The 23,947-nt window shown below is 39.2% G+C and overlaps 2 protein-coding genes across 4 annotated transcripts in view; both read left to right on the forward strand.

Moving 5' to 3' along the window:
* Fktn (fukutin) overlaps nucleotides 1–20,507 on the forward strand; it is a 98,658-nt gene extending 78,151 nt beyond the window's left edge. Inside the window, exon 12 of the mRNA XM_040286129.2 lies at nucleotides 20,382–20,507. Coding sequence (XP_040142063.1) covers nucleotides 20,382–20,395 — 14 coding nt within the window. The 3' untranslated portion in view covers nucleotides 20,396–20,507. The remainder of the gene's footprint in view (nucleotides 1–20,381) is intronic.
* The window catches only part of Tal2 (TAL bHLH transcription factor 2), a 40,996-nt gene extending 17,347 nt beyond the window's left edge, over nucleotides 1–23,649 (forward strand). The window contains exons 1-3 of one of the 3 annotated variants that reach the window (XM_078047911.1): nucleotides 14,574–15,140; nucleotides 16,054–16,172; nucleotides 20,382–23,649. In XM_078047911.1, coding sequence (XP_077904037.1) covers nucleotides 16,141–16,172; nucleotides 20,382–20,718 — 369 coding nt within the window. In that variant the 5' untranslated portion in view covers nucleotides 14,574–15,140; nucleotides 16,054–16,140 and the 3' untranslated portion in view covers nucleotides 20,719–23,649. The other 2 variants (XM_078047912.1, XM_078047910.1) reach the window with 2 other exon arrangements.
* The last annotated feature ends 298 nt before the right edge of the window (nucleotides 23,650–23,947 follow it).

The raw sequence follows: 23,947 nt of genomic DNA on the forward strand, positions 1-23,947 counted from the left end.
GTAGCTCAGTGGTCCAGTGCACCTGAGTTCAATTCCCGGTAAGAAAACAAAACAAAAAATACAGGGCTGGTGGTGTTGCCTAGTGGTTATGTGCCCTCAACTTTAATCCTTGGCACCAAATAAATAAATAATCAAGGGTCATATGTTCTTTCTTTCTTTCTTTTCTTTCTTGCCTGTTTTTTTTTCCTTTTTTCTTTTTTTCTATGGGTCTCACTAAATTATTGAGGCTGGCCTCTAACATAGTCCTCCTACTTCACCTCCCAAGTCACTGGAATTTACAGGCATGTGCCCCACCATGGCTGGCCATATGTTTCTCTTATGAGTGCAAGTTAAAGAGGGAAACAAAGCTGTGTGTAGGGGAGAGAAACTTATAAAAATAGAAGGGATACCAGTAGAGGAAGGGGATCAGCAGGAGGACTGAGCAGATGTAAAGGGGAATTACTGGAGAATTACATTGACCAAAGCATGTTCTGGTACAAATATATTACAATGAATCCCATTATTATGTATAATTATAATGCACTAATAAAAACTTTTTTTTAAAACACCCCTTTAGTGCTGGAGGTATATAGCTCAGTGGCAGAGCACTTGCCCAACATGCACCAATCTCTGGGTTCAGTTCCCAGTACCACAAAAAAATAAAAAATAATAAAAACACCTTGTATTATCTCTTCTATGAATAAATCTTAAAGGAAAAAAATATAAACAGAAAACTCCTGGAGCTGGTAGGGGAGTTTAATATGGTTATAGTATACAAGATCAAGATCATACTCCAAAATCAAATTTACATATATATTATTTATTCATTTATCTATCTATTTATTTTTGTGGATTGAAACCAGAGGCACTTAAGCACTGAGCCACATCCCCAATGCTTTCTAAATTTTTAAATTTGGCGATAGGGTCTCTCTAAGTTGCTTAGGACCTTGTTAAATTGCTAACACTGGCTTTGAACTTTCGAGCCTCCTGCCTCAGCCTTCCACCTTGCTGGGATTATTGGCATGTGCCACTACTCTCGGCTACATTCATGTATTCTAACAGCAAACATAAAAACTGAAATTACAAACAACAAAATTTAGTCATTCCATAGAAAATTAAGTACTTAGATACAAACTTAACAAAATGTATAAAGGATCCATATGCTAAAAATGCTGATGAAAGAATTCAAAGAAGACCCAAATAAATCAAGATACATACCATGTCCATGCATTGAAAAACTCATAATAAAAATGTCAAGTTTATCAAAAAGTCCATCTATAGATTTAGTGTAATTTCTATGAAAATCTTGGCAAGATTTTTCTACAAACTTTATTCTCAAATGTATGGGCTGTACTTATTTATTGAAATAACACGAGCAATCTTGACCAAAAAAAAAAAAAGTAGAAGAAAAGATTTGCAATCAGTGGATCTGAGTTTGGCTTCATAATTTAATACACATCTTTTAAATTTTATTTAGTTTATTTTTGGTACTGTTGAAACAACCCAAGGGTGCTTTATCACTGAGCCACATACCCAGCCCTTTTTTTTTTTTTTTTTTTTTTGAGACAGAGTCTCACTAAGTTGCTGAGGATCTCAATGTTGTTGAGGCTGGCCTCAAACTTGTGATTCCTCTGCCTAAGTCTCCTCAGTTTTTGGAATTATAGGCATGTGCCACCCTGCACAGTTGGTATCTGATTTTATAAGGTAGATATTATTACCCTTTGTTTTGCAGATGAGGAAGCTAACAGATATAAAACTCTTGTCTTCTAATTTGAAATCCAGTAGCTACTCTCTGCCCAATCTAGTTACCTTCTGATCTTGAAAAAGCAAACAGATTTTTTTGAAATCAAAACTTTCAAAATTCAAAATTCACATGTTTGTTATAATCCTCAATGTATCACAATATTTCTGTATTTGGATATAAAGCCTTTAAACAGCTAATTAAAGTAAAATGAGGTTATATATGTAAGTCCCCAAAGGTGATACATGTCCTCATAAGAGTAGGATGAGAAGAGGCACTATGGAGGATCAAGTGAAGACAGAAAGAAGATGGCCATCTACAAACCAAAGAGAAAAGTCCTCAGAAGAAACCACACTGCTACTACCTTGATTTTGGATTTCTAACTTCCAGAAATGTGAGAAAATAAATTTCTGTTGTTTAAACCACACAGTGTGTGGTACTTTATATGGCAGCCCTCACAATCTAATGCAGTTATCATGACAGTATGATATGAATAAGGGACAGACACATAGATCAATGAAGAAAAAAAGAGCCACGAAATTGACCCACACAGATAAACTCAACTGATTATTGTGCAAAAGCAATTCAGTGGAAAAGGAGTAGCCTTTTATAACAGATGATGCTAGAGCAGTTGGACATCCATAGGCAAGATAGTAGTTTAAAAAAAAAAAAAATGAACCTTCATTTGAACTTTACTCCTAATACAAAAATGAACTTAAATGTATCACATGTTTAAATATGAAATTTTTTTAAATTTAAGAAAAAAATGGAAAATCTCAATAAGATAAGGCTATGCAAAGAATTTTCTTAGTCTTGGTACCAAAAGCTCAATCTATAAAAGGAAAAGTGGACAAATTGGACTTCATCAAAATTTTAAAAACTGCTGCTTGGCAAAAGCCCACAATGAACAGGATCAAGTCAGGCTACAGATCAGGAGAAAATATTTTCAAACTACATATCTCCCAAAGGACTATATCTAGAATATATAAAAAACCTGAAGCCCAGCATGGTGGTACACACCTGTAATCCCAGCAACTCAGGAGGCTGAAACAGGAGAATTGCTAATTTAAAGCCAGCCTCAGCAAAAAAGCGAGACACTGAGCAACTCAGTGAGACCCTGTCTCTAAATAAAATACAAAATAGGGCTGGGGATATGGCTCAGTGGTCGAGTGCCCCTGAGTTCCATCTCTGGTACCAAAAAAAAAAAAACAAAAAAAAAAAAAACTGAACACTCCATAGTTTTAAAAATAAACAATTAGAAAAGAAGCAAAAACATGATAAAAACATTTCATTGAAGAGAATGTACAGATGATAAATTAAGAAAAAAAAGCTCAACATCATAACCATGGAAATGCAAATTACAACCACAATGAGATTAAACTTAATGGAATGACTAAAATATAAAATAATAATTACATCAAATCCTGCTAGTTGTTTACTTTCATGGATTTCTTTTTGAATGTGTACTATGCATCTTTGTTTGTTTTTACTCTGATTTTACTTGAGTCTCCTTAAACATTTTACAAACATAATAGCTAACAGTCTTCATAACAAAATCAAAGGGGATAATCTTGTCTCAGTCTTTGAAAGGGAAGTTTTTTTAGTTTTTAGTTTGTTCTAAGTAACTTTCTTTTTAAGTTTTATTTTCTTATTTTTTTTGTAGTTGAGTTTTTCCCAATTATACTTATTAGCAATAGACTTTTACCAGCTGGTTTCACTGTTCTTAAATCTCTGAAACTAAGTAATTTAATATTTATCACTAATTTTTTCCATCTAATACTTAAAAATAATAAAACTTTGAAATTCAAAATTCTTTTTTCTATTTAATCTCAATAGTTTTAGAATATTTCCTAGAGAATTTTACAGGAAAGATCATTGGGCAGTCAATTTTCTGGAAATTTTGTGCCACCAAACGTCTTTCAAGTGTCTTAGAAGAATGACATTCTCATAGTTGGAGTACATGAGTTTATTTTGGAGCCTAACTGGGGCACACACTAATCCAACCAGATTCTGCTTACCAGGAAAGACAAATTTATGGCATAAGATCTCAAAAACAAAGGGTAAAATTTTCCTTGTAGGACGATGTCTTCTTGCCTTATCATCTTCGTCATAATGTGCTAAGAGCCATCTTTCCCCCAGTAACCCAGAAAATATATAGAGCATTTTGTTACGCAGGAAATAATTCATTTGTAGCTACTAGCCACATGTGACTGCTCAGTATTTGAAATGTGGCAAGTATAACTAAATAAATGTTTTTTAAAAAAACTTAAATAGCATCATATAGATAGTAGCTAGCATGCTGGACACCAATCTGAAGGGTTTAATGGGATTAGCAAGGACTTTGGAGTTATGGACTCAAGTCCATAATCCATTATTTCCGAGTTTTATGATCTTAGGCTAATTATTTAACACCTTAGTTCCCTTTTTGTTGTTGTTGTTGTTGTTGAACTAATGGGTCTAAAATTAATATTTACCTTTCAAGGTTATTATAAGAATTATAGGAAACCTGCAGTGTCTGGTGTACCACTTTGTACCTAGTAGACAATAAATATTAATAAATTGTTCAAAGTACCTTTACTTTCTTTTATTTCTACCTTTGGCATGTAATCAACTTGCGTTTTCATGATAATCCCATGTAACAATTTTTCTGTAAGATTGGTAATTCAGAGCACTCTTGAGTAGGGCGCCTTGTCTTGAGAATTGGCTGTAAGACGTGGCCTATCATTTGGAGAGAAAGAACTTAGAGTTAAAACAATAAGAACAGAAATGAGCCTCAAAGCCAGGCTTAGGCAAGGGTAAGGAAGGAAGGCTCGGTTCTTTGTAGATAGCAGATTGAGCACAAAAGAGTATTTAAAGCTCCAGGAAGGAGGTCAGGCGAAAGAGCAGCAAGGTTCACTTGAGTCTTAAGACTTTAAGAGGACAAAATGTGAATAAATGAAGAAAGGGAAGAAAGCATTCCTGAGGAAAGCAATAAAGTCACACAATAAGCTTTCTGGGACAGTGAGTAAGACTGAGCTGCCTACATAGAGATAAATATAGAAGAGTGGGCAAGGAGCAGCTCATGTGTGGACTGAATCACCAACTGTGAAGTTTGGATAAGAGTAAATAGAAAAGAGATGTAAATAGACACATGAAGCTTACAGCATTTTCTTACTACTCACTGGAACTGGACTAAAGGCTGAAGTTCCACAAACATTCATGAAGCCCCTTCAAGGCCGAGCAGGGATGTGGGAGAATTCAACCTTGCTGAAACTGATCCCAGAGACAAGAACCCTACGTGGTGCTTAGTCATGTGGGCATTGACACCTAGTTGGCTCAGGTAAGGTCACTTATAGAAATATCCGGTCAGTGCCAGTCACATATACCAGGAGCCCAGGGTCAGAAAGTGTTCACAACCAAGTGGACAGGGAGCACTCTGGTGGTGATCTAGTAAGTAGAACTCCAGAGCGTTGCTTCAGTCCACAGAAAAGAAGCATGCGTGACACCCTAGGTTTGATCCCCAGCACACAGGGAGACAGAGGTATGCTCTAGTTGTACCAAGAGGGCATCTTATGTTAACAACTAACCTCATTCCCCCTACCCTAACTTTTATTTCTATAAAAAGGCTTGGGACTCCACTGGCTTTCTGGTCCATACTAAATCAGCAGGCCAAGTTCATCTTGTTTTCCTTCTTCCCATTTCTTTTTTCTTTCCTTTTTCTTCTAAACAAAAGCAAATAAGCCGGGCACAGTAGAGCATGGCTGTAATCCCAGCGGCCCCAGAGGCTGAGGCAGGAGGTCTTAAGTTCAAAGCCAGCCTCCAGTCAAGTGCCCCTGCGTTTAATCCTGGTACCCCCCAAATAAATAAACAAATAAATAAAAGCAAATAATTTATTGAAAACCAGTTTCTAATGAGTTGCTTAGGGAATCAAAGGAAATTTGATTCGTACAAATATGAGATTCCAAAGTTAAACTAGGAGTGACCTAAAACATTCTTTGTTTTTAATTTGTTCTTTTTAGTTTTGCATGACAGTAGAGTCAATTTTAACAATTTAAAACAAATTTCCACTATTGTCATGTATGTAAAAAATAAATAAAACAAAACAAATATGGAGTTTATCTTATTCTAACTAGGAACCCAGTCTTGTGGTTGTACATGATGTAGAGATTCACTCTGGTGTATTCATATATGTGCATGGGAAAGTTATGTCAGATTCATTCCACCCACTGTCTTCCCTATTCCTATCCTCCTCCCTTCCCTTCCTTCCCCTTTGTCTAATCCACTGAACTTCTATTCCCCCGCCTTGTAGTGTGTTAGTATCCACATATCAGAGAGACATCCTTCTCCATTTCTTCTAAGCCTGAGATTCTGCTGCCTGACCCAGAAAGCTAAAGTAGGTGCTGTTGGCTGAAAAGGCCTAGGTTACCCTGCGGAGACCATAAGGTGAGTGGAAGGGGACACAGGCACAGGTTGTATTTAGTTAAACCACCCTGGTTCAGCTACAGTTTGAGTCTCAGAAATGGGTCTGAAACCCCAGCTGTCTGACAACCTGTTCATTTCAAACAATGTACAAAGAAACCAAATCCCTACTAGCTAAAAAAGATGGATGTACACTTGGGTAGTGCACAAGTATCTGTATTATGTGAATCAAACGTGAGAACAGTGATCAGAAAACAAGTTTTCCTCTGTAGGTTTTGTTTTGTAGGTTGAAATAAAAGTGACATCTTCTAATTTTCCTAAGAAGCTCCCTGAAAACATCTGCTGGATTTGAGGGATAAGGGGGTGATTCCTTCATCCCTCCTAGGCGTGTATGTTTGGTTTGGGATTTGTCAGTCTGGGAAGCTGAGGGCTCTGGGAGGCTTGAGCCTGGCAGATTTCCCACACCTGCCTGAAATATAGCTCAGGGGGGAAGAGGCCCCTCCCCAGCCCAATCAGGCACCTCCACTCTCAGCCCCTGGAGCTGTGCCCTTTATTTTCAAGTCTGGTCCCCAGAGGGCTGAGTGGAAAATGAGGACAGCTGATAAGCCTGGCAGTATTGACTTTATGGAGAATATTCAATGAATTTACTTTCTGCAAGTAGGCTGCACTCTTATCTTCGATCCACAGAACATCTAAATCCTCATCTAGGCGACCCATTGATGAGTCATCTCCCTTATACAAAGACCAGAGAATAAAGAGGGGAAAGGGAGTCTAGCTTACACTTTTCTGTTCTCTAGTATCTGGTCCTGCCCAATCCACCTACTTCTTATTTTCCCCACTGTCCTTGGGTTTATTGCCTCAAAATAGGAGCACTCACAGCCCCAAGCCTACAAAGTCAAGGCCAAGCCAGCCTGGTCTTGAGAAGTCAGCAGCTGGGCACACCCAGTGCTATGTGTCCCTCTGGTAACTATGGGAAGAAATGTCTACTTTAGGCAGTTATGTGGTGCATTTTATGTTTCAGTGGTCAACATTTGCTCTGGACAGAAATACCCGGCTGGCCTCAACACCAGGTGTTGTAGAGAAGAAATATGTTTGTGTGGTGTGCATGTTACTAAGGGGCCCTGGGCCCAGGGTGCTGGGAAGTGGATGTAAATTGTAAAAGAAAGGCCAGATGATCAGAAAAGCTTTTCTTTCCCCTTTGACATCTCCCTCATCCAGTTCTGGGCTTTGTTTGCTCCAAAAACTGAGAAGAAATAAATAACTGCTTTTTAGCAGCACAGGATGAAAGTAACTCCAAGAAAATAAATGGGAGCCAGAATACTAGATTGAGCAGATGAAAAAGCAATTGAAAGTGCCCTTTGGAGGAAATTAGAGGCATATATTTTTATTTCCCCATGTAGTTTTTGGATAAATTTTTTTTCTGATATTAAAGATAGTTTAATTAGAAGCCTATTCCTGTCATAGTATTTACTCCAAATTACTAAGTTTACGTACATTAGCTCACTGAGTCTTCACAATAACAAATTGTTCTTGTTTACAATTTATTACTGAGAAAATTGAGACTGGGAGAAGTTAAGTAATTTGCCCAAGAAGACAACTGGTATCAGAGTAGAGGGAATACCAGTCAGTCTGCTTCCAAAACCTAGTCAAAGGTCTTCTCTTAAGTATCATTGGCATTTCTTTTTTTCTTTTTGGCACTGGGAATTGAACCCAGGGGCACTTAACTACTGAGCCACATCCCCACCCCCTTTTAAATTTTTATGTAGAGACAGGGTCTCACTGATTTGCTTAGGGCCTCACTAAGTTGCTGAGGCTGGCTTTGAACTCATGATCCTCCTGCTTCAGCTCCCAAGCCACTGGGATTGTAGGTAATGCACCACCACACCCAGCTTGGTTCTTCTTCTTTTTTTTTTTTTTTTTTTTTGAGAGAGAGAGAGAGAGAGAGAATTTTTAATATTTATTTTTTAGTTCTCGGCGGACACAACATCTTTGTTGGTATGTGGTGCTGAGGATCGAACCCGGGCCGCACGCATGCCAGGAGAGCACGCTACCGCTTGAGCCATATCCCCAGCCCAGCTTGGTTCTTCTTAATATCTTACTCAATCCATGGAAAATTAATGAATATTTATTATTCCTATTTTATAGTTAGCAGGCTCAGAAGGATATATTAGAGACTCTGGCCTGCTGGTTCTAGACTCTCTACTTTGGTGTGATGACTAAGGAATAACCTCAGGGACTTCTGAAAATGATAAAACAAGAAAATCTCTTTTTCCTTATGAGAGAAGGCAATAGATCTCACCCTCCAACTCCCCTCCCACATCCCAGAGATGTGGACCATGTCAGTGTTCTTCTCACTTCCAAATGTCCTGGTCTTCAGTGTCACCTGCTTTCACCTGCAGCTACTTGCTTGGCAATTGAATTATTTAAGGGATGTTGGAATGGGAAGAGGCAGGAAGAGCCCAAGGTTGTGAACTAATCACTAAGTTGCCCTGTGGACTCAGAATGGAGTAGCAGTAACATTTGTAAGACTTTTCAGTCTCTGCTGCTATAGAAAGATGTCTAAGAACTACTAGTGAAACTGAGTCAGCTGTAAGCCCAAGCTTTGTTTCTTTGAGTATATGCTTTAGTACCTAAGTTGTTTGGGAGCAATATTTTGTTCTAACTACAATGATAACTCATTAAAGTAAATCGTATATATAATTTCTTATATTAAATTAAAAAACTTGGGTGAAATATCTAGCAAAACATTTAATACTTAGGGTTAAATAATGGAAGGTAGAGAATGAAGCTTCTGGCCCAAAGTTGGTGCTCAGTGCCACCTGCCTAAGTCAAGCCATCATTCCTGTCAGGCCTCCAAATTAGTCCCCCTAGTGCCCTTTCTTGCCCCCTCCATTTAGCAGCCAAAAAACAAGCAATCACCAAAAAACCTCTTTAGTGGCCTTGAAAACAGTCATCTCACAGAAAGAAGTTATGTATCTGCTGACAGAGAGTAGGACAGGCTGGAAGCAGCTCTTTGCAGAAAAAAGCCAGAGCTTCCTTGAATTATTGAACAGTTGTCTTCTGAAGCAGTTTACATGTAAGACAGCATAGGGTCCTGGGATCAAGTGATTGCCGAAACTGAAATCCTTGCTCTCCTGAAGTTTGTAATGTAGCAAGTAAAGTACAATGAAGTTTTGAAAAATTGATCTTGGAGACGGAGGCTTTTTGGGGAGGGAAAAAAGTAAAAGGAGTCGGATAGGCACAGTGACACACACCTGTAATCCCAGCAGATTGAAGGCTGAGGCAGGAAGATCTAAAGTTCAAAGCCAACCTCAGTAGCAATGGGGAGGCATTAAGCAACTCAATGAGACCCTGTCTATAAATGAAATACAAAATAGCTCTGGGGATGTGACTCTGAGTTCAATGCCCAGTACCAAAAAAAAAAAGTAAAAAGAATTTAAATTTACCATAATAATTTCATACCAAGAGCCACCCCTCTCTGGACTAATAAACTGTAAAAGAATGGGCATAGTTTAATTTTAAAAATGCAAACTTAAAAACTAGGGTGTAATATTAGTATAATGAAATTCATAATAAAGACAAAGAAGGTGATTATATACTGACATAGGTATATTTTTCTAACTCAACTAAACTTCTGTGAGTCTTTATGCCTCAAAAGCAGTACATCAAAAGATAAAAAGATCTAAAGCAAACACTTCTGCAAAAACAAAAAGGAACAGACACAAAATAGTAGAGGGGGATTTTCACATACTCTCTTTTAATAGATCAAATAGACCCAAACTTCCAAGAATATAGAAGACTGACTTAATGGATATGTACAAAAACATTTTACCTTTTAAATAGGGAATATAACCTCCTTTTCTAGTACCTCTGAAGTATTTATATAAGCAGGTCATAGTTCTACAAGAGGGAAAAATTTCAATAAATATTTCAAAGCAAAAAATCATACTACATCATCTTTGACAACACTCCAGTAAGATTAGAAATTAATAGCAAGTAGCTGCCAAAAATACAACAATAAGGAAATTTTTAAAACACTTTCTAAAACAAAAAAATAGACATCAGACTTTAGGAATTAATGGCAATGATAATGCAAACCAAAACACTAATATCGCCCAAAGTCTATCAGGAGAAAGTTCATACCTGCAATGCTTTTATTAATAAAGAAGAAATAGTAAAAACAAGATTTAACCCAAGAATGGAAGGTAGAGAGCAGTAAAATAAACATAATAAGGATAGATTTAATGAAGATTAGTAGAAATTAATGCATTAGAAAATCGTAAAAATGATAAATAAATCTTACAATCAGGATTTTTAAAAATATTTTTATTAGTTGTTGATGGACCTTTATTTTATTTACTTATTTATATGTGGTGCTGAGAGTCGAACCCAGTGTCTTGCATGCTAGGCAAGTGCTCTACCAATGAGCCACGAACCCCAGCCCTAGAGCCAGGATTTTTAAAAAGCCATAAAATGGACAAACATCTACAAAACTAAGCAGAGAGAGAAATTATAAACACATAATGAGAAAAAGTTAATAAAATTCAGACTTTTAAAAATTGAATAGCTATATAACACTCAATTAATGAATCTAAAAATGTCAAAATTTATATATCAAAGTACCAAACTGATTTAAGAGATAGAATACATCAAGTAAAACTATTTCATTAGTACTAGTAAAATAAAATATCAATTAAATAAATTAAATATCAAGAACCAGTTAGTTTATATTGTTGGATTCATGGAAGAAAGACAGGATGGATAGATAACTGTATAAATGCAGATATGTATGAATGCATTGAGGTTGATACACAGAATTGTGGATTGAGAAATGGGGAAAACTTTAGAAGGGGCAGGGGACAAGAAGGGAGTTTTAAGATTGGATAAGGCTTATGCTTGACTACTAGCCAAAATGACCACACCCACCTGGGCTGGCAGATATCCCTTCTGAAATTTCCAGGTTTGGTCTTCCCTGAAGCTGACAACCCTGCATAAAGGATTAGAGGGCCAGTGTTCACAGGCTAATCCAGACAGATCAATTAAAGCAGCAGAACCAGAGAGCCTGACAGCACCCAAATTCTTGGAGGGACCTGCCCTTCCCTCCCCAGTTCCCTGTTCCCTCCCCAGGAGCTCGCAGGTGCAGTCTCTCCAGGGGGCAGAAAGAGCCATGAATAGTAAGGGTTTTAGCTCAAGCACATAGAGGCGTTTAGCTGCCCAAACCTAATCCCTCAATAATCGGATTATGTAAATTCCTACTTCAACCTCTTCTCCTGCAGGACCTAGCCCCTAAATTCTCCCCACACTGGGAGATGGGGCTGGGAATGGCCCATCACTCTGAAGGGTCACTGCTAGTGGAATTATGCACCAAAACTGTTTCTAAAAGTATAAAGCCAACAATAACATTTAAGAAGCTTTCACGAAAAAAAGTCAACCCTGGTTCCAGTGTGCCCATGCCATAGTGCTCCTTTTTCGGTAGCACTGTCCTTTCTCTCAGTCCTTGTCCACTAGCCCAGATTTTATTTTACAGCTCATTGTTTCATTTAGCATCATACATCATTTTTAATCTTTCTACCCACTTGCCACAATTCTAGTTCATAATTGTAAAATATGCCATTGAGAAAATATATCACCTCATAGTTTTTGCCTAAAATGAAGTGTAGGGCTGGGGTTTTGGCTCAGTGGCAGAGTGCTTGCCTAGCATGTGTGGGGCACTAGGTTTGATTCTCAGCATTGCATATTAATAAATAAATAATATAAAGGTCCATCAACATCTAAAAAAATGAAATAAAACGAAGTGTAATATTGGTTCTTGGTTTAAAATCTAACATGTACTCCAGCAGAATTGTGATTGAATAGGCTAGAATAGAAAAAGCATAGGCACTGTGACACTGTGATCCCCCTTCCACCATACACAAAGAAAACAGAAGGGCAGAAAAAAAAGAGCAAGTCAGGGATATTTACTGCAAATATTAGATTATGTTTCTACACACAAATTGACCAGTTTATTCTCTTCAGTCCACTCTAATCCATTCTCTATACTGCCACCAGAATGAGTCTTTTAACCTGTAGCTATATGTATTATTCTCATGTTCACAGCACACAGTTGTGTTCCTGTCCTCCACTCCTACATTTGTAATTTCCCAACCAGCCTTGACCAACATTCACTGAGGAACCCAAGCACCTAGGCCTTGCCTTGGGTGTGCTTTAGATGGCCCTGCTCTGGACTCTTCAAGTGGCCATGCCCCACCTTCTAGATCACACTCTGGATATCTGGGACCCATGACTTTCTGTTCAAGTGGCCCTGAGCCCAATTTCAGGACCTGCATAAGGTCCATGGTGGGTGGAAGTCTACCTTATATGCACAATGCCCTTCACAGAACAGAACTCAGCTTGGGGTAGAGGAGAAAAAATGGATAGGAATGGGCCTGTAGTCTGCATTTGTAACTTTGTCCTGAATCTCACAAATGTCAGAACCAGCCTTGCTTCAGGCCTAGTTTAAATACCATTCCTCGGGGCTGGGGATGTGTGTGGCTCAAGCGGTAGCACGCTCGCCTGGCATGCGTGTGGCCTGGGTTTGATCCTCAGCACCACATACCAACAAAGATGTTGTGTCCGCTGAGAACTAAAAAAATAAGTAAATAAATAAATGTGGTATATAGACAAAAATTGAATACTATTTAGACATAATAAAATACTGTCATTTTGATAACGTGGATGGGACTGGAGATCATTATATTATGTGAAATAAACCAGGCAGGCACAGAAAGACAAGTACTGCATGATGTCACTCATTTGTGGAATCCAAAAAAAAAATAAAATAAACTAAATACCATTCCTCTCACAAGTACCTCTGATCCTCCCTCCAATCAGAATCCTTTGCTCTCTCTTTCTAACTCTTATTCCACATTCTCTGGAACCCATAACTGTCTGTCTTGTATTTGGTCTATTTGTCATGCCCTCTTTCTCCCCAAGATCATGAACTTTTTGAAGGCAGATATATAGTTTTCTTCTCCTTCCTGTCCCAACCCAGAACTTAGCAATTCAAACAATAGCTTTTTGACTGTTTTGTTTGGGTAGGGTGGGGTGTCACAAACATTCCCAAAGTCTCAGTGGCTTACAACAACATTTATTTCACACTCATATTATATAAAGGCTATGATTGGCTTTGAGTATGTTCATGGCACCTGGGTTGGCTGGACCCAATCACTCCTGCTAAAGCTTCTGCTCCAACACGGCATATATCAAATCTGCTCTATTCCATTGGCTGATGAAAGTCACTTGGCCAAGCCTGGCAATGGGGCAGGGAAGTATATACCTTCCACCTACAGGGAGCCACTGTTAGTCACATGGCAGTGGATGGAACTGTATAATCTTGTAGGGAGCCAATGTATAGTTATAACAATAATACAATCAACTACAATTTTAAAAATTGTGCTATGTGATACACCTTGTGCTTAACATCTTACCTGGTTGTTGTTGTTGTTGTTGTTTTCATTTGATCTCCATAGTCCTATCATTGTATACTTTTTACAGATGAGCAAACTGAGGCAGGGAGAGGTTATAAATTTGCCTGGGATCACACATATGAATAGACAAGGCATTTTAAGCCAGGTAATGCAATTCCAGAGCACTTTGCTCTTATACACCAAGCTGTATTGCATTTCTGCATTTATTGTACCAAATCCCATACTGGGTCCTTCAGAGAAAGTAATGCCTAGAAATTTTTTACTTGTGGATTTAGCAAGCAACTAATACTTGATGTTCATCAGTGGGGTAGACAGGGGTGCAGAAAAGACAGAGAGAAGACAAATAAGTAAATATTATAAATGAGTGAGGTTGAGCAAGAAGAAGAATACAGCAGGCAGAATGATGCAGTCTGTGTGTGGGTTGGGTACGATTTTAGATACTGTGGTTAGAAACTCTTCACTGAGAAGGTAAGATCTGAGTGAAGACCTAAAGAATGTCTCCTTGAGGGCAGGGATTTATCTGATTTTGTTTGGAGTTTTGTCCCCAGCATCTAGACTGGGGCCTGACTCATTGTAGGCTCTGAAGAATAACTTTTTGGATAAATAAGAGGAGGTAAAGGAATCCTGTGGATAACTTCCAGAAAGAGTGTTTCAGGCAGGGGAAACAGCATGAAGGCCCTAGGACAAGAGGGTGTCTGGTGTGTTCTTGACACAAGGAAGAAGCCAGAATGCTGGAACTGAATGAACCCCAGGGAGAGAAGACAGCTCAGAAGAGGATAAAGGGCATCTGGGGGCCACTTAAAGGTTTTGTCTAACTGGGAATGAAATGGAAAGCCATCCAAGTGTTTTGAGCAAACAAGTGACTGGTACCTGAGGGGATTTCATAGGTGATGCAGGAGAGCCTATGAAGGAGGCAAGTGCAGAATCAGGACGACCAGCTAGGAGACCCTTCCATCCCTGAAATAACCAAATCCTGTGTTCTGCAGGGTGGAAACTGGGACAAATTATTCCAGGAATCTGTCCAGTGCAAAGATTGTTAAACTTTGGGGTACTTAGTAAAATGCAAGTTGCAGACTCCACCTACCCAAATCCTGATTTAGAGGGCCTGGGTTATGGGCTAAAAATCTGTTTTTCCCACACATAACCCTAAAACAGGTGGTTCCTGGGAGTCCACACTCCCTGGATCTTGAAGTAACAACGGATAAGAACTTTACCAGAATGTTTGTCCTTGTTTGGAAGGGAGCTTAGTAAGCAGCACCCCCTGACCGCTCCCTAACACGCTTTAAGTAAAGCAGAGAGAACTGGTCGGGAGAACTGGTCCCAGGAATCCAGGGCGCGGGAAGTGGGGAGGAACCGGCGGGAGTCCCTAGCGGGAAGTTGGCCCGGGCGCCCCGCGAGACAAAGGCGGTGTCCTATAAAGGCGGCAGCAGAGGCCGGCCACCAGGCGAGGGCGCACACGACTGGCGACAGCAACAGCGAAGGCGAAGGTGCCGGCTCTCGATTCTTGCCGAGAAGGTGCGTCGACTCCTGGAGGACGTGGGCGCCGCCCGGCTCAGGTTTGTGGACCCGCAGGTCCCTCGCTTGGTCATCGGAGCCCCATTTGCCCGGGAGGACAGGGACGTGGGGGCGACTTGGTAACCGACACCAAGGTGACTGCTGGGAAGACCTGCGGACTTTTTCGGGGGGATCGGGGCTGGCACGGCATCCGGGGAATCAGTTTGGTCCCCCAACGGGTGTTGGTATAGCTGCTTCGGCTTCCTAAGAGGTGTGGGGGACATGCCCCCAGTCCCCAGGTGCGTCTCCCAAGATATTTAGATAGCTCATGAGGCTCGGTGATCGACCCTTGATGTGAAACTTCAACCACGAGATGCTTTCCTGAACTTCTGAAGTACTCCTTAGGAAGGGCAGTGTTTTGCGGAGAAACAAAAAGTAATTTTAAAAGAAAAGAAAAGCCAGGAAATGAAGCGTCCGAGGGCAGCAGGATGGGCGGAAAGAGCAGGGTAGGCTACTTGAGGTCTATCAGAGCTGCAAGGCACAGGTGTAGAGTGCACCTTTGAACTGGCGGCTCCCCCAGTGCATAGCCTTGGCTAAGCGTGTCTGCTTTAGGGCTCTTCCCAATGAGCAGTATTCATGATATGTGTACTGATTCAGTATTTCATGTGAAGTTTCTTAATTAAGTAAGGTATGAATTAAATATGGTATGAATAGTGATTTTTAAAAATGTGTGTGTATGTGTAGTGTGCATGAAATATGTATACTAAACTGGCTGTGGCTAGGGAGTGAGACCTATTAGCTAAGTAAGCAGGTAGGGAGCCTTTTATGTTTTACTTCATGCACTTGTGTACTTGGACTTTTTGCTTAAATATGCATGCATTACTTCTACAAAAGGCAGAACTGTGCCTAGTGTTGGAGTGGAGGCACCTCTCTTTCACCTAACAAACCACCCTTCATCTCTTTCTTCCTGGCCAGTGTTTTCACTTACTTTCAAGAGAAAGAGAAGGATGAAAGAAGAGACAAATACACCCAACAAATGTAGTAAAAGAAATCGAAAGTCATATGAAAAGCTTGGAACAGGACCTCATTCAAATGTGAGCTGCTGACCCTTCCTGCATCCTTTCTAGTTGACCTGGGCTTTTTGTCCAGAAACCTGGCACCAAGGAGCAGCAGCTCCTGTTGATGACATTTGTCACCTTCTCTGGAGGTGTAATTGTCACTCTTTTCTCCAGTAATGTGTTCCCTTGAGTGGTGATGGTATAGTTTGTACACATCCATTTCCGTAGTGTTTGTCATAACATTCCTCCAGTCCATGCATTCTTAACTAGGGTCCACAACCCCTACCCACCCAGAGAGATATAGATAGAAGAATTCAGGGGTTCTGTGAATTTGGATGGGGAAAAATTATATCTTTATTTCCATTAACCTTTATATATAGCATTTCCTTTATTTATGGATATGGGTAATAGAGTACAATAGTATTAGCATGGTTTTACTTTTATTTATTTGTTAATTTATTTATTGGGATACCGGGGATTGAACTCAGGGACACTTGGCCACTGAGCCACATCCCTAGCCCTATTTTGTATTTTATTTAGAGACAGGTTCTCACTGATTTGCTTAGTAAGCCTTGCTTTTGCTGAGGCTGGCTTTGAACCCGTGATCCTCTTGCCTCAGCCTCCTGAGCTGCTGGGATTATAGGCATGTCCCACTATTAACATGGTTTTTTTTTTTTTTTTTTTTTGCTGTGTGGGGGATTGAACCTAGGGCCTTGTGCATGCAAGACAAGCACTCACCAACTGAACTATATCCCCAGCTCCCCAGCATGGTTTTAAATAAAGAAAGTAAAAAACTTTTGGTTCCCTTCTCAAAAATAACAATTTTAAATTCATAAGTTAAAAATACATAGACAAAAATAACCAATTATACTTAGAAGTTATTAAAATATTATAATTTAAAATGCAATAGAGTAATACAGTATTATATTGAGACAATGTAATACAAAGAATTTGTCACCAATAGAATCTAGATACTTGCATCTCACATCACAAATGTTGCAGATCTTTAGACAAATATTTATAAACATATTTCTTAGAAATTATGGTTGTAAGTCTAGTTATTTAAGTGTTAAAATGAAGCACATATATTATCATATTCATTTTAATTGTGTTTTCATAACTACTAAGCATAACTGTTTTCTATGTACATTTAAAATCACTATTCTGAGAAGGGAGCTGAAGACTTTATATTTTATATGTTTAAAATAATTGTTCTGAGAGAATTGTGTCCTTAAGCTTCCCCAGACTGCCAGAAAGGTCCATGGAACAAAACAAGGTTGTGAACCTTAGTGGAGTCCTCAGTGGTGACACAATGTATGAATACCCAGGCTTGGATTTCGGGGCCCTGCCATTGATTCCCTGTGTGACCTAAATACTCACCCTTGTTTCAGCATCTGTGAAATGTTCTCTGATTCTGTGGCATCTGGGCTGTGTGTGTGTGTGTGTGTGTGTGTGTGTGTGTGTGTGTGTGTGTATTTTAGCTCTTACATTACTCTGAAATCAAGATTAGCAGCAATCAGTCCTTGCAACTGGAAAAACACTAAATGCAATTTTCCTTTGATTTAAAAAGTACTTCAGTAATTTTCCAGTGACCTCTACTTTGAGCTTTTCCAGCTTGTTAAATCACTGATTTCTATTTCCCCTGTGGAGAAGGAGAGTAATACACTTGAGGATAAATCAACAAGTAATTATCAAGCACCCCTAGGATGGCAGGCTGCATTTTAGAAGCCTGTCTTCTCTTCTTTCTATTTCTTCTGTCTGCTTCTAGTACAATAGGATCTCACACACTTAGAAGAGAACACCGCAGTCAGTTTATCCTGGCTAATCTTTTTTCCTCCCAGCTTGAAAGAAGACCCCCCATGGAATTAGAGTTGACTCCATGAATGAGCTAAACTCTTTGCACAAGAGAAGCTAGAAAGTAACTTTGCTCCTGGTCAGTTTCAGTATGAACAAAACTTGATAGTTTTCTTTCTATCTTAAAATTCCCTTGATTTGGGTTCAAACTTTCCTGTTTTAAGTATAGTCAGCGTATACTTCTGACAACACTCATATTTTTATTGTAAAACCAAAGACTGGAATGTTCAGAACTACTTAGGTTAGACAAAAGGTAATGGGCATTGTACATTGTGGTATTTCAGAACAGAAAGAGACCTTGAGGATCACCTGGTTCCCCCCACCCCCCCCCCCCCCGCCCCGGCCCATCAGTTTTAGAAGACATGGCCTGCCTGAAAGCCCACTAGAGTGCCTAGTTAGGTGTTGTTTCTGTCCTACAGAGCCTGTGTTTCCTTCTCTCATCTCAACACAGGCAGCCAGCTGCTAAGGTACCATACAGCTGTTTCTCAACTTACAATGGGATTACATCCTGATAAACCTTACTGTAAATTGTAAAATGAAAATGCATTTAATATACCTATCTTAGCAAACATAACTTAGCCTGTACGTTAAACATGCTCAGAATAATTACATTAGCCTACAGTTGGCAAAATCATCTAATGCAAAGCATTTTTTTTTTCAGTGCTAGGGTTCAAACATAGGGCCTCATTAATGCTTGGCCAGCACTCTACCACTGAGCCACATCCATGAAAAGCCTGTTTTATAATAAAGTGTCAAATATCTCATGCCATTTATTAAACACTTAATATCTAAAAACATTCTGCCAACACAGTACTTTACACTGTAGAGGATGGTTGTTTGTCCTAGTGATAGTGAGGCTGACAAGTAGCTACAGTTCAGTGTCACTGCCCAGCATCTGGAGAGAGTATTGTTCTCTGCCTGAAGACTCCTATATAGTCAGGCCTTGGTAGAAAGGGAAGAACAGAGCATTTATTTAAAGACTGTGTAGAAATAGCTAAGGAGAGTATGGGAAGAGAATTCATGGAAGAGAAAATTATATGTGTAAAAGGATAGAGTTAGCAATATTTATTTTCCTTTGGAGGAATAAGAGGAGGCCCAATGCTCAGGGGAGCTGAGGCTGAAGGCTGATAGCAGTGAGCCAGGAGCACTCAACTGCTTGAAGCTGGGCTTTGGCTTGTTTGCCAATGTATGCTGAAAGTTCCCATTAATACATGTTAACCCAAGCCACCTGGAAAAAGGGGACTCACACTGCTAAGAGTTAATGGTGACAAAATAAGATTTGGCAGCATATGATGATAAACAACTCTCCTACTGTTGGAAAGGTCATCCAAGAAGCCCAGGTGTCTTCTATAGCACGTGTGCCAAAAGGTCATCCTTACCTGCCTCTTGTCGTTTCATTGTTGTCATGCTAAACATCCTCACTTCTGTTCTTCATACAACAGGGTGTCGAGGCCCTTCCTCACTCTGCTCTTCTCCGAATGTAATATAGTTTCAACATTTTAGCTCTTGCAGAGTGAAGCCAAATCCTCTCGGTGAGGTCTGCTACTATCAGGAGAGCTATCCTATCTTCTCCAGTCCATATTTCAATATATTTACAAAATCAGAGATCATAACTCTTTCTTTCTTGCAAAAAATTCATAATACACAGTTGATTCATACCCAACTCTCTAGGATTTATATATGTGTATACAGTATGCTATATAATATATAATATAGTATATTATACAGTAACTATACTATATATAGAGAGAGTTGGGCATAAATCAACTGTGTATTATGAATATACAGATACAGATATACATATATGTATACACACACATATATTATACTCACATGTGTACTCAATCCTATACTATGCCTGACTGATAATTAAGAAGAGTTTGTTATAAAGGAAGTAAAGGGACTAAGGGAGTACTGGAATAAAGCAATCTTTTAATTGGAGGCTTCGAATCAGACAGAGAGAAAAAGTATAAAGGACATTGTTCTTTTCCTGCCCTTTCTTCTCATATTAAAAGGAAGATTCTAGCCGGGTATGGTGGTGCATGCCTATAATCCTAGTGACTCAGAAAGCTGAGGCAGGAGGATTACAAGTTCTAGGCCAGCCTCAGCAACTTTGCAAGTCCCTAAGCAACTTGGTATGACCTTGTCTCAAAATAATAATAATAATAATAATAAACCACTACAGATGTAGCTTAGTGTTAAAGTGCCTCTGGGTTCAATTCCCAGTACAAAAAAAAAAGGACGTTCTAAAAACCTAAAAATAAGAAAATGAATTTCCCAATATCTAAGTGGAGAAGATCTAACATGGTAGGTTTTTGGCAGGACATGTGATACCCACCAGTCCTCTTACAAGGTATCTGCTCACAGCGCCTTTTCTCTTTCCCATCTCAGGAACTCAGACATGACCAGGAAGATCTTCACAAATACCAGGGAGCGGTGGAGGCAGCAAAATGTCAACAGTGCCTTTGCTAAGCTGAGGAAGCTCATTCCCACTCACCCTCCAGACAAAAAGCTGAGCAAAAATGAAACACTTCGCCTGGCAATGAGGTATATCAACTTCTTGGTCAAGGTCTTGGGGGAGCAAAGCCTACAGCAAGCAGGAGTGGCTGCTCAGGGAAACATTCTGGGGCTCTTCCCCCAAGGACCCCACCTGCCCGGCCTGGAGAACAGGAGTCTCCTTGATGATTACTGTGTTTCTTCACCTGGCCCAGACCACCACCTTCCATAGTATGGCTTCAGCTGTCATCACCCAGGCAGCACTTGTCAGAAGTCACCGCTGTGAACAGCCTTATGCATGTTCCAGAGTCCACTGGATGAATGACTTGTGAGGCGTGAATTGAGCCTCATGGGAGGTGGCTGACAGAGCTGCAGGGAGCTGAAAGGAGGCCACAAGGAATGTATCCCTGGAGCCCATCGCCCCCAGGACTTCAGGCCAAACCCTGCCTTCTGTCTGTTTTACAAATTCAGGTTCTATATAAGATGTTTGAAAAAAAAAATCATGGATTTAAAAAATCCCTGTTTTACTCAATGTATTCAGTAATAAGAAAGAAGTTTTCTCATCATGGATCTCAGATGAATGAGCAGAATATGTTTCCCTCACAACATATTTAAAAACTCGTTTTTGAAGAATGAGATGTATTTGGTCAAGGACAAACAAAATAAATTTTAAGATTGGGAGACATGGAAAAAAAACTCCCCGAGGAGTGAAGATTGCATAGATGTGGAAGAGTGTTGTATCCTTTAAATGCTATAGAAATGTGAGTTTTACTTATATTGAGCCATTTATATATATGATATCTCTAAAGTTAAACAGTGGGTTTGTCTATGAAAGCAGGAGGACCTGATAATTTATGAGTTGAGTTCGTAGTTTTCTTATTTAAAAAAAAAAAAAGTTGGCTAAAATAAATTAGCAAACCCTTTATTTCACAAGTCAGGTATTAAAACTTTTAATTCAGCCTGAGTTCCTGCTGACTTAAGAACCATGAAATTCTATTGTAATTATGAAAATCCAAACATTACCATTTAATGACTCATTTAACAGAGTTTAGTTTAAACAAAACATTTAGAGTAAACAATAGAAATGTAATGCCAGACTCTGGTGAACAAATGAATTTGTACTTTGCCTTCTTTGCTTTGGAGCATTAGCTTAGTCTTATGCTGGGGGGTGGGTGTGGTACCCAAGTCAATGAAACAGTGTGGATTTTATAGAACTCATCACTGCATGTCATCCTGAACCTGATGACACTTGGATTCAAAGATTAAATCCTGTAGTTGAGGCCAGAAATGTAAACAGTGTCATTGGATTATCTCTGGAACTTTTTATTTCCCCAAAATTCTAGTCCATGGATTGGTTTTAAAGTCTTTTGAACCAGGGGTAAGAAATCTATGGATTTGAGGTTAGGAATTTCCAGTGTATACACAATAAAGGAATTTGAACTTTCTGCCACTCTAGAAAGAATTTTGTAAATGAAATGTTGAAATAGGCCTTCTTGGTTTGACAATAAAAAGAAATCTGGGTGAGTCTCTCAGCAATCTCATTTTCCCAAAGTAGCAAGGTCAACATGTTATTAGATCTATATAGACTTAGTACTTACAGCCCTGTGGGTCTATTTGAACCAGTAAGGTTTCCTTCTAGATTCTTTATTTAACCTGCATTTGGTAAACCTCCACACATTTCCAGTATAGTTCAGGGAAACACACAAGCAGGAACAGGGGACTTTCCCCCAAATGTGCATTTCTTTCTCACAAGCTGAGTGAACTCCAGCTTGTCCTCCGATACCAGGCGATTTCAAAGTTTTGAGGACAGTTATCAATTGAGTAGCATTACTTAATCTCTCAATAACACTTTTAACCATATTTTTATATTAGTTTCATTTTAGCACATTGATAAGGAAAACACAGAGCACTTCTGTGCCTGAATATAGGATTTTGTTCCTCTACCCAGAATGAGTTCACTTTCCCATTGCTGAGCTGTAGGCTATGTGGACAAAGAGGGTCTTTCCACTGAAATGTAACAGATTCTGCAAAGACATTAGGAGGTTGAGTTATTACATGAGGGGGGTTGTTAAGGATTTTCTGCAGCAAATCCTTTGATAAATGAATACACCTTTACAATCAATATTACTCTGTGTAATCCATTTCTTAAAATATTCATTTTATCAGCTTGGATTTTTGTATATCAATTTGTATTATATTAAAGTAACTGTCAAAAAAAATTATAGCTGGGCATGGTGGTGCATGCCTGTAATCCCAGCAGCTCAGGAGGCTGAGGCAGGAGGATTGTGAGTTCAAAGCCAGACTCAACAAAAGCGAGGTGCTAAACAACTCAGCGAGATCCTATCTCTAAATAAAATACAAAATAGGGCTAGGAATGTGGCTGAGTGGCTGAGTGCCCCTGAGTTCCATCCCTGGTACCCCCCCCCCGAAAAAAGAATTATAATTACATGTGGGCCAAAACCTTGATAAGGTATCCATGAGAATGAAACCTAATTAAAAAATCATTCTAGTGCTTTCTTTGGTGTCTATACTTAAGGGTTGATAATTGCAGTAATAAGAAATTATGGTTCAAACACATGGTAGGTCCCTGGATGATACACCCCTTTATGAGTCATTTGAGCACAAAAAAAACAGTTTGGACAAATTGTCTAACCTGTGCATCTCTATTATTCGAATGAAAGTAAATGTTTGGTATGCTATGGATAACACTGGAAACTTCAGAAACAGGCCCAGTGGTTCATATAAATAGACCATGTGCTTGATTAATTCTACTCCTTCATTTTACAGGGGAGAAAATAGGTCCAAAGGTTTTTGAAATGACTTTTCAAAGGTCACATGGACTGTTACTGGAAACCCAGGGCAAAGAGCCAGGTCTCGAGGCCCTGCTTCCAGCTTTTCCACAGCCCTGTCCAGCTACCAAATATATAGAGTTTCAAAATCAACAAGCACCTTATCATTATACTCATCTTTTTTCAAAAGCATTCAGAAATCTTCTTCATATGACTTTCTATTGAATTGGCATTATTGTGCTTTGTGATATGTGAGTAGATGTATCAACCAAAGATTTCTATTTGTTGATGCATTTTGTGAGTTCTTAACCATTGATTATAATTTTGCTATTTAATTGTTAATTTATTGCAAATAAATTATTTAAGAAAAGAAATTGTTCTTTCCTTTTTAATAAGCATATCCATCCTCTCTCTCCATCTTTACCATCACTGGCCTGGATTTGACAACAGCAGTCCCATTCTCTTTAATCTAGGAAAAAAATCCAGCATCAGCTGGCATCCCTTCCTTTCTCTCACCCCTGCCCACATCACTCACCTATCATAAGGCTTCCTAACTTCTCAAATCACAACCATGCTCAGCTCATTTTCTGGCTACCGAACCTTCAGACTGAGACAAACGCCACACCCCTGCAAACCAGACCTGAGCAGCCAACCTTCCCCTGTCCTTTCATA

The sequence above is a fragment of the Ictidomys tridecemlineatus genome, chromosome 4 (assembly GCF_052094955.1).
Source record: "Ictidomys tridecemlineatus isolate mIctTri1 chromosome 4, mIctTri1.hap1, whole genome shotgun sequence".
Lineage (NCBI taxonomy): Eukaryota > Metazoa > Chordata > Mammalia > Rodentia > Sciuridae > Ictidomys > Ictidomys tridecemlineatus.